General features: G+C 38.4%; 1 protein-coding gene across 1 annotated transcript in view; it reads left to right on the forward strand.

The window, feature by feature from the left end:
• The first annotated feature begins 12,834 nt into the window (after positions 1-12,834).
• cpne9 (copine family member IX) overlaps positions 12,835-18,799 on the forward strand; it is an 87,714-nt gene continuing 81,749 nt past the window's right edge. Inside the window, exons 1-2 of the mRNA XM_053316946.1 lie at positions 12,835-12,914; positions 15,236-15,276. Of these exons, the coding sequence (XP_053172921.1) occupies positions 12,835-12,914; positions 15,236-15,276 (121 nt within the window). The remainder of the gene's footprint in view (positions 12,915-15,235; positions 15,277-18,799) is intronic.

Raw genomic sequence — 18,799 nt, forward strand, 5'->3', positions numbered from 1 at the left:
TCTTATATGTGGCTGTTATTGGCTATTTAATGGGCCTACATAACCCCACACAATAAAATGTAACCTGCAAATATGTTTATGATCTCACAAGACTACACATTGTAAAAATGAATAGGGGAAAGGGTTAGGGTTAGGGCTACATTGAAGCAATTCAAAATCATAGCCTACCTATACCACTTAATAAATAATTTACCAAGACCAGTGATTCAACATTGCTTTCTAAGGCTCGTTTCCTTGGGGCTACACCATAAATGATTCAAAAAAATCCATCAAAACAGGATTTTCTTTATTTCACAGTCGTCGTGGTGGGAGGAAGGGGGGGTTAAAGCTGTTTTTCATCCTCATCCATCAGTCCACAGCTATCTTCATGATGTCCTTTTATTACCATCCGAGAGATGAGACGCGTCTTGTTGCCTGTAGCGCCAGCGGTGGAGCCCGTTTGTTACCTTCCGAGGCATCCGTGGGGTGCTCCCCTTTCCTTCTGCTCGGCTTCAATGTAGATGTCCACGCAGCATGTGGGAATCAAACAGAATAAAAAGGGGGGGTCCAGGGAGGAAAAAAGGGGGGTGGGGAAAAGAAATCGAGAATGGGTTTCGACGCAAGTCCCTCTGTCAAATTTCAACAGTCCTTTCTTGTAAATCCGACATCCTCCACCGCCTCGACTCCATTATCATCTTGTTTTTTTGTCGTAGCCTTTATCCAGTATCTCTCTCTCTCTCTCTCTCTCTCTCTCTCTCTCTCTCTCTCTTCCTCCGTCCTCCTCCTCCCGTTACTCTGCGCGCCCCCCGGAAGATGCTGATGTTGTACTGATGACAGCGATGGAGCGCGTTCACGTACGCGGGAACACCAGCAGTAACAGCAGCAGGGGAACATTTGCATTAAAGCTAGTCTCCGCCCCTCTTCACCTTGAGTTTGCAATGAGACCAACACATATTTCCTCACCTTTTATTTAAAAAGAGAGATCATGCACCATAGGATGACCAGGGAACACACTCTGAGAGAATGTGATATGGAAAGCGGGCAGTAAATTCATAGAGTATGATGGGTCACATCACATGTAGGTATTGATCCCAAAATACTAAATCCAACACCAAGAAGACACATATTATGTTATGATGCTGTTAATTAATGGACTTTCTTTGGGAGCAACAAACTTAGAATGACAAAACAATCTCCACTTATGAGCTTGTTCCAGAGCCTTCATCCACATCACATGGTTTTCATCCACTATACTCACTCAGTTGTCTTCAAAAGTGGTTTAATTTTAGACCGTGTTTTATCTTTTAGATGTTTTTTTTAGATACTGCAGTGCACTTTACTGGCACTTTTTGCACACTCTATCTATCTATCTATCTATCTATCTATCTATCTATCTATCTATCTATCTATCTATCTATCTATCTATCTATCTATCTATCTAGTCGTTATTGTCAAAATAACTCCAAGGTTGAGAATGAACCCTTATCTTTAACTTTATGCCAACACGGACAAGGAAAAAGTGCAGCTGATGAAAACTTAACAGCTAATGAGGTTGAATATCAACAGACCCATCTCCATGGCAACTGAGCAAACTCCACCAGATGAAGACAGTTTAATTATGGTTGAAATCTCTGGAAAATACGAGTAAATTTCACTTTAGGTGGAACTATTTTATCAAACTAGTTTCTTACAAGACTAACAGACCTGAAAATGTCGTTCACATAAGAAATATTAAGGCAATTGAGGATTTGCAACAGAAGGACTAAGGAAGTAAACAACAAAATATGTATATCTAAATATGAATATTCCATAAAGTGATATTAGCAAATCGCATATATTATTTTCTCTTTTGCCTCAATAAACTTTGCTGATAGTGTAGAATATGATGATTTTTCTTGAAATACATAACAGAGTAAATGTATTTGAATATGTAAAGCATGAGTGCCTCTTACTATTCACTTCCTGTGTGTTCTTTATTCAACAGTCCTGCTTTTCTTTCATGGCCAGATGTTGCTGCTGTAACTATTGGAGCCTTCATTCTCCGTCCATTAAAAGCTCTGTTACTCTGGGGAGAAACGCATCTGCCCTCCAGCTAGCACATTCATGCAAAACTAGGCCAAGACGGTGGTGTATGGAGAGAGTGTATGTTTTACAGGCGGGATAGATAAAGGATGTTGCGTGTGATGTTTGAACCATTGTGCCCACATTTGGTCTTTTGGCGAGTTTTATTTGAGTTTGACGGATGAAACAAGCAGCAGAGGATGAGGGGAGGGAGAAAAAAAAGCAGCTTCCTTAACATTCCCGGTTCTCAAATCACATAGAAATCTGATGAATAATGCACAGGGTTCATTCTGTCTGTCATATCATCTGGCCTGCGCTGTACGCTCAGAACACACGTAGCACATCTGGACGCTGTCTAAACAAACACGTATTCCTGTACTCCGCTTCCACATTGCTCAGACTATCTTTCTTCATCCCAAGGCCTCCTGTCATCTGTTAGCAGCAGCAGGGGAGTTGACAAGCTGCGTGCATGTGTGTGTGTGTTAACATGCATGTGTGTGTGTGTGTGTGTGTGTGTGTGTGTTAAAATTGGCAGAGTGAGAGCAATAGGTGCGGTGTAGCTGCTGAAGTGAGGACATGTCAGTGGAAGAAAATAGACTTGTACACAGCTAAGGGACGCCTCTTGAGGAATGCGAGGTGTTTTCAGAGAGAGAGAGAGAGAGAGGCAGGGGGTTTGTGCTTTTTGAGTGTGAATGCATGAATGTGTGTGTGTGTGTGTGTGTGTGTGTGTGTGTGTGTGAGAGAGAGAGAGAGAGAGAGAGAGCTAAAACAGGCAGAGGCAGGCGGTGACAACTTGATGTCAGTTTCATACACCTCCAGAGTAAGAGGTGTTTTTGTGTGTGTGTGTGTGTGTGTGTGTGTGTGTGTGAGTGTGTGTTTGACATGTTTTTGTCCCTTGTTATCACATTATAATAATCATACATTAGACATTTTTAGACACACAGTATTTCCAAGTATCATCACTGAGCAGCGTACGAAACGGTCGGTCATATGAACTTGTCTTAGGTCGCCATCTGTTGGAAGAAAAGTGAACTGTAAGATCCATGTTAGAGGTTAAAGTCCTCCTCCACTCATTATAATAGGAAATGTGTGTGTGTGTGTGTGTGCGTGTGTTCTTGTTTGAGCTTCACTGTGCAGGATGATGCATGTGCAGAGTTTGACACTAGGAGGTTGTTTTCACATTCATCTTCTGGAAGTGGAAACTTTCTCTGAGCTCAGTGAAAATCCGGTTTTAAGAGGTGGGTTATGAGAAGGATTTGTGACATCATCACTAGATGGAAAATGTGGTCTGATATTCTTACACAAATGTGAGGTGCTTAAGTATGGGTCGGGATGGAGAGAGAGGTCCTGCTGTTTAACATCTGGAATGAAAAATGTTTACTTATTTTTAGATTTTGGAATTTTTAATGAGGGAGAAAGAGGATTTGTTACTTGAAGGATTTTAACATGATAAGCCATATCACACACATTACACATATTATTATTCTTATCTTAATACATGTCTGGAAGAGATCTTTAAGAGTCTACAATGCTTGAAAACTTGTACACATTTCTATAAACAGCTCATACGAGTCAGTGCATATGATTGCCTTTAAAAAGAATAAAGCTGGCAACATTCAGTGTTTTGGTATTATTAATAAATCCCATGAAAAGAGCAAAACCTTCCCTGTATGTGGTTCTCACAACCGAGTCCTTTAATTCCCACAGACATATGTTTTAAAAATAGTCAAACATATATGATTTAATTAAAAAAAGGTTCAGTAACAGCAGTAAAAGAGAAGGACACAGCAAGTGTTAGGCTGACAGATGTAAAGAGCACATTTCTTAAGGACTATTTTCAGCTGTGGATTAATATGCATAAGTGAGTATTCATAGCAGCAGGGTGATGTTCGTTGAACTGACTTAAAACAAACTACAGCCTCTGTGTTCTTGGTAGGAAAACAACATGTCATCCAGTGCAACAGTGCTGCTTTACTGATAAGCTTTTAATAGTTTCTGGACAACAATGGAGGTCTGTGACACCAAGGAATAATCAGGCTTCTGCTAAACAATCAACACTTGTTAGGAGGATCAATTTGTTGTTGACTTTGGTCTTTTTATGGGATTTTGGCATCAAAAACAAAAGTAATGAATATCACCAGTTATCTTTTAATTAAGAGATTAATAACGATTGCTCTCCATGGTGCTGAAGTGATAATGTATGTGTTTTTAAGGACCTTTAAGGACTATGATGTATGGTAAGATTCCAAAATGAGAAAACAAAAATGAAACAAACAAGACAATTAAAAAAAACATTCTGAAAACAACAAAATGTAATAGAAAATAATGAGGGAAAAGTAAGCCTCAAATCAAATAGAGATGTTTTTATCAGCTCTATTAATGTTAACAATGGTACATGATGCCGTTCAGCCATCAAATTAACTTTCATTCATCAGACCCTTTGTCAGCAAGTGGAAATCACTGATGCCGGATTAAACTATTAGGAGGCCCTTGGGCAAAATTTGCCTGTTGATCCTCTGTTGAACTCCCATCTCACTCTGTTTTTATTGTGTCGGTCACCTCCAAATTCCCATTAAGTACAAGTCACATAGAACATTACAGGCTACTCTGCAGCTGCATCACTCCACATTAAACAAGAAAAAGAAAAGTAGCAAGATGCAAATATTAGAATGAAAATGCAAATATATGTAAACAATATCACAAAGGTGATTTCAGCCATGGGATGAACATAATATGTGGGCAATAGGAAAACACTTCTTTTTTTGTTAAAATGAGAATGTGATGAACGTGCCACAGTGTTGTGTAGTCGTCAGTGCTGTCTGAGCCACGGCTGATTTACATGACTGAGAGAAGAAGTTCATCAAAGGATACACAATTGTATACTAGTGTATAAATGTGTGCATCTATACTATTGTATATTATTCTATAACTATTGTATTTCATTGGAGTAAGCCTTTTTACCCAATATTATTTCTTATGTGGTTTTCAACAAAGTCCTTAGATAAACATGTAGTTTTTACTCTGTAGTGCTGCTCAGTTATTTCTGGGTTAGTTTTACACATATTATATATTTACCATAACAAATCATCTATTTACAAAACAGATGAACAGCTTGAGATGTCTTAAGAAAAATGAATGCAACACAATTACATGTCAGTTTTTTTCATATTATCTTGCACAGAAGCTGCTGATTGACATTTTGCACAATGTTCAATATATAAATGGTTTAATGTCTTAATTGTTTTTTCAGTTAATTGTATTGTGGTCAGGATGGAAAAAAACCTCTGAAGCGGCAAAACAAATTGGAATAACTTCTCTGCAATTTTCATGCTTAGTTATCCTGTGGGCCGCATTAGTCCTCTTGGTGGGATGGTCCTGGCCCACAGGCCGTATGTTTGACACCTCTGATCTAGATAAATCATGCATGTTTTAACGTATTAATTTATTTTAATTTGAGGTGCATATTATAATCAAACAGTGACACAAACAGTTTTAAAGGAGCAGTGTATAGGATGTAGTGGCATCCAGTGGTGAGTTTGCAGATTGCAACCAAGGAGAACCTACAGTGGCTGCAACTAACCCTGACCTTAACCCTGACAAAAAAACAAAAAAACAAAAAAAACAGGCCCACTCTAGAGTCATCTAGTGTCCATTCTGGGCTACTGTAGAAACATGGCAGACTCTGTGGAAGAGGACCCTCTCCCTATGTAGATATAAAGTGCTCATTCTAAGATAATGAACACACAACCCTTCTTATTTGCAGGTGATTGTACACTAATTAAAACATACTTGTGCATAATATATTCCATCTCTACCTCCTACACCTCCACATTTTACACACTGGTCCTTTAAATGTGCAACTGAATGTGCTTTCATATCAAATCACTGTGTTGTTTCCTACATCTGCAACAAATTATAAAACTTAATGACTAAATTTGCTTTTGAGATTGAAAAATAGATAAACAGCCTTATACTGATTCTGTTATTCAGTTATGAAATGCTTACCGTGACATGTCCATGCTGATAATCTCATAAATAAATGCATATATGAGCTCATTTCACCTTCTGTCTTCAAATGCAGACATGAACTGAATGCACAATCAAATGTGTTGACACACTATTTTAAATAGCAATAATGTGAGTTGCAATGTTGTAAAGTGAACACTAGAGGAGAGCATTTCATCAAAGCTGCTCATAAAACCTCAGTTACAGTACAAGCTGCTCCTCATTTCAATGCACTTTGTTTCTTTGCCAGCTGCCTTGTTATGGCACGGCTGGTCTGCTCTTCATAATTATTTCACTAGTTATATTCACACGCCTTTGAAAGAAAAAAGAGGGAAAAATAGAAATGGAAATTCAGCTCCAAAGCATATTTTTCCAGACTAGAAGCACCAAGCAGAGTGACATTTACAGTATCTGGTGTAACTCTTGCTCCAAAACACTACATTTTAAGTGATGAATATGGACTGATACACTCTGCCACAGTGTTGATTTTCACTCTCAGTGTTTAATAATGCGAGAAGAGATATTTGCCGGGAGGGTTGAAGATTGTGTAGTTAAAATCATCAAATTCACATCACACTCTGACCCCCGACCTCGAAGCAATAACGGAGAATCGGCCGCGTGTGAATTGTCTCCTTTATGTCTGGATTGAGATGCTTGTCTGGCAGCTTCAATGCTTTTCTCTCTCCTTTTTTCTTTTTTGCACTACTAGCAGCGTGTTGAGCTGTTGTTCCAGTTGTCTCCTCTGCAGATCGCTGGTCCAGCTGATCACAGGCCGAGCGTTGACAGTGGCTGTGCAGAGATCGGGGCGTTGGAACAGAAGCTTTGCCAATCAAATATGCCGTCACATCATCAAAGCCACTTCAAACTGTGATTTGAGCTGGATGTTGGGAACATCTAGACACACAAACACACACAAACAAAGCAGAGGCTGATTCATTCGTCTGCTCTTTCAGGGAAAAAAAATGAATAAAAAGGAAACATCACATGGCTCATTTGCAAGTTCGTGTCATGATAACTGCACTCAACTACGCTTTTTGTTAATTTTCACAGCTACCTGCATCACTTCCCTAAACTAGAGTCACACAGTCATACATTACTTGTGCTCGCCTCGCGTTCGCCCGGCTATAATCAGCATGTCCTTGTGTGTATTTGTGGGGAGATATGTACTTTTAAAACCGTGAAGCCTCTAATTTAGCACACTCCGACAGGCTTATCACATCCTAATCAGAGAGAATTGTCGATTGTGAATGAAGCTGAAACGAGATGTTGTTGTACAGCAGCCCTGGAAGCAGGTCTGTAGAAAACACTGAAGTGAATCTGGAAAACATCCATGAAATTGGCTGCAAGTACTGGAAAAGTTGCTGAGCGTTCATCATCATTACTGTATAAAGCTGGATCTGTTAAGTCAAAATGCATTACATTATATTCTGTACTGTGTAATTATTGTTTCACACGTTATCTATTGCATATGAAGATGAAGAAAGCCATGAATGTATATATACTGTACCACAAGACCTGAGTACCTTACCAATGAAACTATGGACATTAGTTTTGGAACAGTTATTCAGATCCTCTATTTAAGTAAAGTTACCAATACAGCAATGTCACAATACTACATTTCAAGTAAAAGTCCTGCATAAAAAGTATTATGAGTGATGTAGTATGCAGTATTACAGTAAAAGTACAGAAGTATAATGAGTGATGTAGTATGCAGTATTACAGTAAAAGTACAGAAGTATAATGAGTGAGGTCTCAATCTGAAGAGTAACTAAAGCTGTCAAATAAATGTAGTGGAGTAGAAAGTATAATATTTTATTATACTCTGAAATGTAGTAAAGTGGAAGTATAAAGTAACATCACATGGAAATGCACAAGTAAAGTGGTGCTTACCATCACTGACATTAGAACTGAATCATCTGACATATCACATTATTAAAATAATATAATTCTCTCTCTCTCTCTCTGTCTCTCTCTCTCTCTCTCTCTCTCTGTCTCTCTGTCTCTCTCTCTCTCTCTCTCTCTCTGTGTCTCTGTGTCTTTCTCTCTCTCTCTCTGTGTCTCTGTCTGTCTCTCTCTCTCTCTCTCTCTCTCTCTCTCTCTCCTCTCTCTCTCTCTCTCTCTGTGTCTCTCTCTCTCTCTCTCTCTCTCTCTCTCTCTCTCTCTCTCTCTCTCTGTCTCTCTCTCTCTCTCTCTCTCTCTCTCTCTCTCTCTCTCTCTCTCTCTCTCTCTCTCTCTCTCTCTCTCTCTTTCTCTCTCTGTGTCTCTGTGTCTCTGTGTGTGTGTGTCTCTGTCCCTCTCTCTCTCTGTGTCTCTGTCTCTCTCCCACAACCCATCCAGTCCCATGGTGGCCCACCTAGAGTCCAGTTCTACTTGAGGTTTGTCCCCATTAAAGGAGAGTTTTTCCTATAGCTGCTTTTACCAAGGACTGATCATTGGTAAATGTTGGGTCTCTTTAAATGAAATGAAAGAGTACAGTCTATGTGAAAAGTGCTTAATAAAGATTGATTGATTCATATTGAGGGACAAAGTAACAGATTCATTTTAGTAAGGTTATGAATGTTAAAAAGCAATATAATACACAAATACAAAACATTTGCTTGATGTAATCATAATAATGATAATAGAGATAATAAAAGAAGAATACAAAAAGAATATATTTAAATTGTACCACACTTTTCATTCATGTAAAAGTCAAAGTGCTACAGTATCATATAATAACATAGATCATACAACATGAAGAAAATAATAATAAGAGTTACACTTAAAAATGATACAACATCATGATTAATGTGCATGATGCATCAGTCTGTTGTTCTTTTATTTTAATGAATTGTACCAGTGTGTATATGTATATCAGTACCTGTGTGAATATACTCTATATGTGCATGTGTGCACATTACATATATTTATACTGTATAAATATATAAGATAATAACTTTTGGCATTACTTTGATATCTTTTTAACATTATTTTCATTATAAATGTGTGAATTTATGCTTTACGTTGCAGCAGTGCAATCACTTGGAAACTTTATTCCCCCAGTTTTTGTTTTTTTTTGGGTGGAAAACCATATCAGATACACATTATTGTTCCAACAGATTATGTCTATATGTCTTAATACATGTCTGGAGGGGATCTAAGTTTATTCACTATAGCACTAGATAAACTCATTTGATGAAGAAAAGGAAAACTAAAGTTGAACATTATCAGCTGCTTTATGGTGGTTTTCTTCTCTTTTTTAATATTTCTTGTTCTTACTAGATACATTAATATAACCAGAATGTTTTTTTTTATTTTTTGCCCTGACTCACTTTATTCCCTCTTGTGATGCTTCAGAGCACAGTGACCTCAGATGTGGCAGCAGATGTAATAAGCAATAGAAAATAGAGAAGGTAAAAATGCTAAAGAACATCATCAACTGAAGGTGAGGGAGGAAAAGTTTTTTTGTTTTTGCATTATTGCTGGAGGCCTTCATTGTTTGTCTGACACCTGCTTCGTGCTGCACATTGAAATGGAAACTAAACAAGATTTCTCCTCAGTGGATAATTAGCTGCCAAACCACCAACATGCTCACACACACACACACACACACACACACACTCTCCCAGCCGCTGTCCACTTTATCATCGGATCACACGTCCTCTCATAGATCATCCAAAACCGAGAGAGTGGAAAATGGGTAAATAACTCCACTTTCTCTTCTCCACCCTGTTCTCTCCACTTTTTATTTCTCTTCTCTCTCTCTCCTTCTCTCTCTCTCTGTCACACACACACACATTTTTCTTCATCTGCCTCCCTTTCTCTCCTCCATTTCAGTCTCACTCGCCATTTCTCTCAATGCTGTTTTCTCCAGACCATGAAAAATTTAAATTTCTGCCTGATCAGCTGCAAAATTGAGTGAAATCTGCACACATACACACACACACACACACACACACACACACACACAGGAATAACATCTGTTTGTCATTATTGGTGTGTGACAAGGCGATGGGAGAAGGGATACAGTCACACTCACTGCCCATTTCCCCTCAACCAATCCAGAGATGAGTCTATTATAGACACATTAATGATTCACCCTGTCCTGTATGTTCTACAGGAGATCAAGCTGCCCTTCTATCACCTTTAATCTCTGACATCTTTCAAATATCTCCTCCTTGTCTTACCATAAACTGTATTTACACATCCTTCCTTTCTTTCATTTCTTCTCATAAAGACCTCTGTGTCTTTCTTTTCCAAAAATACACCCCAAAAATCTCCTTTTGAAACCCAGCTATTTTTTGCAGAGGCTCATAATGATGCGATTCCTACTCGTCGGAGCGGGTCGCAGTGGGAGTGTGTGTCATGATGCTTTACAGGAGAGCTGATTAATGGAAAATTACTGAGTAGCCCTTCCAGATTTAGAAGCGCAGATGTCTCATTAGAAGATGACAGGTTGTTTCTTTTCTTACTGTAAGATAATTGACCAGGAGTGTGCGAGCGAGCCCAACTGTTTGATTACCTCCTCCAGTGAAGATGTTTATGCGTTATGTATGATGTAACCGTGCTGTCGTGGATTGAATGTTTGAATGTTAAAGAGGGAACGCATATTGGGATGGATGGGGTGGTGTTTTCTGTTCAGGGACTCCACAGGTGATTAGTCTCTGACAGGCTTTTATTGGATTTATTTATACATAAGCATTGGTGTCCCATGACTCATTAGCATAGGCAGATTAAACTGTTCGGGGGGCCTCAGTTTCTTTACATTGTGACTTTACCCTTATTACTAAGTAGAAATCGTGCAACATCCTACACCTACTTTTATTTTTTGACATGTTTGTAACTTGACATCAGATAAGAGAAGATAAAATAAGATATTCCTTTATTAGTTCCATGATGGGAAATTTACATTACTGCAGCAGCAAAGTGGATAGTAAAAATAGCAGAGAATCAAATAAAAAAGAATAAAGAACAATAAATAATAATAAGTAAGTACAAAAGCAATAAAAACACAATAGTAATGAAAATGAAAGCTGCAAGCAGCAATGATCGGGCTCGCTCCCCCGTCCCGAAACTTTGAATATTCACTGCAATGCCACACCCGTCAGGTATAATGGAGGCAAGATCCTTTTGCCTCCAAGAGACTTTTCTGTCCGTCTGGTCATGATACATATGCATACCAAATTCTGCTGTGCCTATTTCTGTGACCCATAAAATATGATATTTTTCACCAGGTCTGACATGTGTGCAAATTTTCATGAAGTTTTCCTTCAGATGGAATAGAGCCTTTGCACTACTTGGTGCTCGTGTCCTAAATATAGTAAAAAACAATAGTCATAGTAACATTACAGGATGTGCAACAGTAATATTGGTGTTGAGTGATAATATACCTGAGTATGATATATATATATATATATATATACATATATACACATATTGCACAGTTGAACTGAAGTAGTAGTATACCTGAAATACTAATATTGCATTATTGTCATGTACATTAAAAAGTGCTGTTTGTCAAATGTGTCAGACATCATTGTAAATGAAGGCATCTCAATGAGTCTTGAAGTTTGAATAAAGATTTGACAGCACATTTAAATGTTTAAATTGTTCATGAATTTGTCATTAGGAGTTTTTCTTAACATTAAAGGCCTGGTCACACCACAACAACAACAGTTTAGATAGATAGATAATCTTTATCATTGCAAGTATACAATGAAGCTCTGTTTGAGCAGTCCAATGTACACACACGCACAAGCCCAAACACATCTCACCCATACCCATGACCACATACACGTTCACACTCATACCCAATATGCAATATGTCCACTTTATCTCAACACCAAGTTCACTTTTCTGATGCAATTCTCTCTTCATTTCTGTCAGTGTCACTCATGAACCAGCTTCATCTAAACGCTGGCTTGGCTTAACTCTGCACAATTTATTATTCACGATGCATTACACATACTCGTCTTAGCTTCAGTGACATTTTGGAATACAGTATAATTAACTGGAATAAGTGACAGTAACAAATGACAAACCAGTTTCTTGTTCCATGGTGCAGAAACTATTCTATATTTAGCTGATGTGATGTTAAAAGAACAAAAGAAATGATGTGCGTATCTATTGGTACAAGATATCAGAAGATGCTCTAAGTTCATTATGTAATTTAGACATAAAAGGACTAATTGCACCTCATAGAGACAGAAGGAGGAGAGGGAATGTATGAGCACAGTGATGGAGTGCTATATACATGCTGATTGGTTAAGTTTAGTTATAAATTCCTATCATTTGCTCATTTTAAGCCTAAAAAGGTGATTGATTGATTGATTGATTGATTGATTAATTAATTAACAGTGGCTTTAAGGAGTAGTGAGTGGATGAGTAACAGAGGGAGAGGGAGAGAGAGAGGGAAAGAGAGAGAAAGGCGCACCGTGTTGTTACCCCCGGTTGGCTGCGCTCTCCTCCTCTTCCTCCTCCTCCTCCTCCTACTCTGCACCTGACAGACACACCGGGAGCGCACGGTGAACGCATGAAGGATGAATGAACTTTAAATCTCGCCCCACAACTTTCCCTCCCTCTCTCTCACTCTCTCTCTCCCTTTCTCTCTTTCTTAATCTCTCTCTCTCTCTCTCCTCCGCTGCTCCAACAAGCGCAAACCTAACTAGAAGAAGGGAAAAGATCTCGACAATGGATTTACTGCGATCACGATCCCACAGTGACTGATCACACCTTCTTTTTTTTCTTTTCTTCTTCTTCCTTTCATCCTTTCTTTCTGTGTATGGATGCCCATTAGCGTCTGGAGTCGAGATGATGGCATCAATAGGGGAATTCGACCCTCTCAACACCAGAGTCCCTGCAACTAAAATAGAAGTTACCGTATCATGCAGGTAAGGTCAAACTCTCCTACATACACAGATGTGGTTCATCTAAAATTCATATTTAATATGCAAGCAGCTTCAAAGTGATACAAGTTAATTAGACGTGTGTGGTGAATTTTAATGTTGTCAAGAGAGTATTTTTTTTATTATTTCTTGTGATGTAACACCCCATACCCTCTACTGAGGTTAACCCCTAATGTGCACCCCTATTTTTGTGAGATTATCTATCTATCTATCTATCTATCTATCTATCTATCTATCTATCCATCTATCTATCTATCTATAAACAGGTGGTTTAGGTTTCAGACCCTCAGTGTGTTTACCAGCTTTATCCTCCATACATGACCTTTTAGTTTGTGATGCCCTTTGCTTGAAGGTAAATGGTTAATCCCATCTGACGCCTCTAATATGCATCAAAGTGATTTAAAAAAAAAAAGAAAAAAGAAGTCTCATGATTTCTTCATGGAGTCTGGCCGATGACCCAGTAGACGTTCAGAGACATGAACAGCTGATTAATGGAGATTGGTTGAAGTCAAGCGTTTGAGTGTAAAACATCAGATTCTGCTGTAGCTGCTTCAATAAATGATGCAGTGTCATAAATGTTTAAGACAAAAATGTAGAAATACTGATGTTAAATATAAGATGAATCCTTTGAAATGCATGATTTGTGTTTTTGTGCTGTTTTTTAGTTTTTTAAAAATGAAATCAATCATTTGAAACAAAGCAGCGTTGTTATATTGTACCTGTATTTTCCCGTTGTGATTTATTCCATGCTGTCTGTGTTTGCTGCTGTTGGCAGGCTGCCTCAGATAAATGGTTGACTGCTCTGCTTACCAACAGACTGACTGACTGGCTGTGCTGTAAAACTCAGTCAAGGTTTTTCACACTGTCAGACTATACCTGCCTGGCTGTGCGCTAACTGTCTTTTTCAAGTCCTGAATAATGCAAGCGCCCCCCCACTACACCCACCCTCCCCGTGAGATCAGCCAGACTTAAGGTGGCCAGACATTCGAGTTCAGACCGCTCAGACCTGGAGCAGAGTGAGCTCAGATGAAGCTGAAGAAAGATGTATAATAATAATAAACAAATGTATAATTTTGCTGTATTTTTTGTCTTGAATTATGAGGTTCTTGTCAGAGAGTTGGTGACATGATGAGATCCACCTTATCCTGCTGTTTAAGGAATAGTTTGATTTTGAGATTACGCCGTGTCTTGCTGAGTGCTAGATGAGAAGATTGATACCACTCACAGCATGACAGTGATAACAATCTAACTTTTGCAAAGAAAGCTCTTTTCTTCCCAAAATATCAAACCAAATTTAATCTAGTTTCTGGATCTCAGAAACCAAGTGTGGGCAATGTATGTTCAAAATTGTACTCATTACACCACCCACATTTTGGTAAGTGGTTTGAATGGACACCCGTCGACCAAGGTGCACCCTTCACTCTGTGGGTTCCACCCTTTTCCATTCAAATAGTATTTTCAAATTAAAACACAAACCTTATTCATAAGGCCTGTTACACACTAAGACTGTAAAATAAGATAATTATCATAATCATCATGTCTATATATGGACTTATTGTATAACATGACCTTGAACTTTTTTTTATTTTACCTCAAATATTGTCACACTTCACATTAACAGCTAAGAGGCTATTCATGTCACATTGGCTATGATCTTCAAATGACAATAATATCGTTTATCACGATTATTTCTAAGACAATATATCGTCTTAAAACGTTTCATGACAGGCCTATTTAGAGTTTCCAGACTTCTGTCGGTATGAAATTTGGCAACCGACATATACTGTATATCAGAATTTTGATTCAGCATTTCGTTTTGATGGAATTAATGTAAAAGTCTTAATAATAATGATGTTGCCTATTTACATAGGAATCATCTGAAATAATCTATTCAATTCTTATAATCAAATTTGGGGAGATGTGCCACCTCTACATTCAAAAGTGACCCCTAACAACTAAATAACCATGAATGTTCATAAGAAATAAACAATAAGTGTACAGTGTTTTATTTGTAAAGTATCAGCAGCATTGATTGTGATGGTAATCATTTAGAGAGCGTGACCCAACTTCAGGGCTTAGCTGAGATTTTATGCTCCAGAGAGTAAATGATAAATGGTAAATGAACTGCATTTGTACAGCACCTCTCCAGTCTTCCCACCACTCAAAGTGCTTTTACACTACAGTGAAGGACAAAACAGGGGGAAAAAAAGAATTTTGGAAATGTTAATGAATGAATACATTATCTTAAAACACTGCGGCAATGGCTGAAAGGATCCATTTTACCTGCGCTTCTGCTCTTTCCACAGGAATCTACTGGATGTGGATACATTCTCCAAGTCAGATCCGGGTATGTATGAAGTCTTTAGTGTTTTAATGTCAGTTTGGATATGGGGATTAATATCAGCTCTGGCAGTGTAGAAAATAGGGAGTTATTTTCTGTTGCATCATATATTTCTGCATGTTTTTTTACATTTGCATCAGTGGTTCCTTCTTAAGGCAAAAAGAGAGAGAGAGAGAGAGAGAGAGAGAGAGAGAGAGAGAGAGAGAGAGAGAGAGAGAGAGAGAGAGAGAGAGAGAGAGAGAAAGAGAGAGAGAGAGAGAGAGAGAGAGAGAGAAGTAAGATGTAATGAATGGTGTCTCTGTCTCTTGCATTGGTAAATAACACAGAAGGTCAGAGCTTTCAATGGGTGACAACAGTGCTGATAAAAACACAGGCATGAAGGGAGGAGAAGGGGAGGGTAAAAACCAAAGGATGGAACTAAGAAAGGAGCTGAAAAGTCAAAGTTAAAGAAAGGTCAAGGTGTGAGTTTTACTAAACTTTGGCATGGATGGTAATAGGGAATTACGTGACGAAGGACAGAAGACAATGAAACATTATTCTGGCATGAGAATGAAACTGTGGAGCTGTTTTAATAAAGAATTGAGTATTCTGTCATGCAAGTCTCCGAAGCTACAGATGTGAACAGTGTAAGATCCCTTAAATACTTAATTTTTAGTCTTGCGTTGTGGTTTCTAGGAAATACAGTTCTTGGTGTTCAGAACCTTTTGCTGCTTGTGTTGCTAAGGAGAAAAAAACGTACATTGTGCAAAACTTAGCCACAACATTTAAAATCCTGACACAGTTTGAAATCAGGAGAAAAAAGAAAATAACACAGATTGGTTAAAAGTCTTTTTGGCTCACAAGGCAAGTGAGAAATGCCTTGAGTGTTTTAGTTGGCAACGTGATGACATGATGAGATTGGGTGCAAAGATGTCAAAGGGTCATATAGAGAAAATGACATGGAGTGTACCTTCACTGCACCTGACAATCAAAACTGCTCTGCTACCACTTTTAGGTGTGTATCCCCCCCCCCCCCCCTTTTCCCTCCTGTCTCTGGCACCGTGGTAGTTTTGAGACACATCTTTCTCAGGCAGATGTTACCCCAAGTCGACCAGACAGTCCGACTTTAAATGAGGTACGCAAATCACAGCTGGAGAGCACAGCTGTCTAACTCCTTACCCAGACGGGTCCTGGAGCTCAGGTGATAATGTCCACGACGGGTCACAGATGTGAGGGCAGCTTGAGGAGCTGCTGGGTTCCAACCAGTAGGCTATAGACGATGAGAAGTGGTGCATGAAGCCCTTCCTTTAAGATAAGCAGATGTGGTGAGATGTGCTCTGTACAGCTGAGAGATGTAATCAGGAGAGACGCTAATACCTGTTGTTGCTTAAGACACAGACAGCACAGCTGAGAAGAGAGGCAGAGATTCAAGATACATAGCTTATGTTTTCACACAGACTGAGTTTGACTGTACACTGAAATTGTTGTTTTCTTTCCTGCTGGTTGAAATCCATGTAGATAAAAACCCAGGAGAACAAAATAAGTATAGAGAAAGAGAAAAACTTACAAAATTATATGAGGGATTTGATCGGCAGCTAAATTTGCAACACTTGACAATAGCCAGGTTTACATGGAGACTATTTTCATTCTGATTGAAGATTTCAGGACAACTGTTTACTTGTGACTTCTGATCTGCTGTTTACATGCATCACCACATTTAACCAGAACAGGTGTTTTGCAGCTGTGTGACATGTGCAGATTGATGTAAACATCACGTGATTGACCAAAGGTCATGGTCTATCCTGGCTTTGTTCAGTTTTTCATGGACTTTTTTGAACAGTTCAGTATTTCTTGTTTATCTTTCATCTAAACGTGCCATAATATTTGAATTTTTTAGAGTTTGAATTAGAAACAAGCTCTCCTCCGGCGACCAGTTGCTCTGCTTGGAAGCGCTACATCTACAAGTGAGGAAACGCCACTGCACATTTAAGCTACGTTAAGAACGCAGTGAGACAACTTTCCATTTCACATTTACATTTCACCTTTGATTGGTTTGGGAAAAGGAATATTCTACACCTCTCTTGGGCCTGTTTATTGCAATTGAGGCCTTACATACTGTTCATATTGTACACTCTCACAGTATGTTCCCAGTCAGTTTTGACCTTAAAATCCCCTCATAAAAAGTGCCTATACCAAATTCTGATCTTTTTAGGTTTTACACCACATTTTTGGAGAAAAAACAGCTACTATCACACAATATAATGTCCTATTTTACCTTCGACATGAAAATATAACAATAGCAATAATGATTTAAATGTATTTATTGAAACTGAAAATGACAAGAACTTTATGGAGCTGTGGGGTTTATTGTATAACTATTAGAGCCATCAGTCTTCACTGCTACATCATAAAAAGAAATCCTCATAACTACTATTTAAACTATTAACTATTCATTTAACTAAAAGCCATGTCAATGCTTAATTGGCATGGCTTAATTGACAAACATTTGTAGCACCTATACAAAAGTCCATTTTGGGCTACTTCAGGAAAATGACATTTCATAGAAAGATATGTTTGAGGTGTTTTTATAGCTGTCAAATGTCAAAATGGGTCAAATGAAATATGCACATAAGAACCTTTACCAGTCGTCTTGTTTCCCTTCAGCAGAAATGTTTAGTTTCATATTAATCATTCTGCTAATAAGTATATAGATCCACTGTACTCATATGCACAGTACTATAATAATAATTAATAATAATATTATTATTATTAATAAACTGTTTTTTGAAATATTTTTACTCTGTGATCTGAATGGTAAAATCATTTTATTGCCAGCTTTTTGTGAATTATTGCTCATTTAGTAAAGGCTGATATGATACTGGATCATTTCATGTGCAGAAAATGAAAAAACTGTGCTGTGAGACTCTCACTTACTCACAAACTAATTGTTCTGTTCAGAGCAACATTAGCGAAAAGTGAAAAAGTGCTTCCCCCTTCTTCCTTCCAGTGAGACCGCTGGGTTGGCACAGAGGGGGAGGGCAACACAGAGGAGTGCTTTAATACAGTGATATACAGTAAAACACTGTCATTTTGCATTTCCTTGTGAAATACTACCATATGACCTTATTGGCCCGAACAGACGCACAATTACTTTTAAACCTAGGATGTTGTGACAACTTTAACACATCCCATCCAATAACAAGTAGACCTTTTAAAAAATATAGCCTCTCCAGCATTAACTACATACTGTATACTAGATAAATATACAGAGTTTTGGCATCTGATAAATCTTTAAATTCATGGACTTATCATCATTCAAACCAGTCTATCTGGATCGTATCTCAATGTCTCACCAGAACTTAAAACCACTCACATTTTTTAAGACAGGGCTGTTCTCAGTCTGAGTACTGCTCCAGCTCACCTAACAGACCTAGAGAAAAACAACCCCCCCCCCCCCCCCCGCCCCCCCGGTTAGTATCTGCCAATCAAGTGTAGCTCAAACACATCAACTGAAATAGAAGTTGAAATGACTGACAGGTTAAAGAGCCTG

The sequence above is a fragment of the Scomber japonicus genome, chromosome 4, assembly GCF_027409825.1.
Source record: "Scomber japonicus isolate fScoJap1 chromosome 4, fScoJap1.pri, whole genome shotgun sequence".
Classification (NCBI taxonomy): Eukaryota; Metazoa; Chordata; class Actinopteri; order Scombriformes; family Scombridae; genus Scomber; species Scomber japonicus.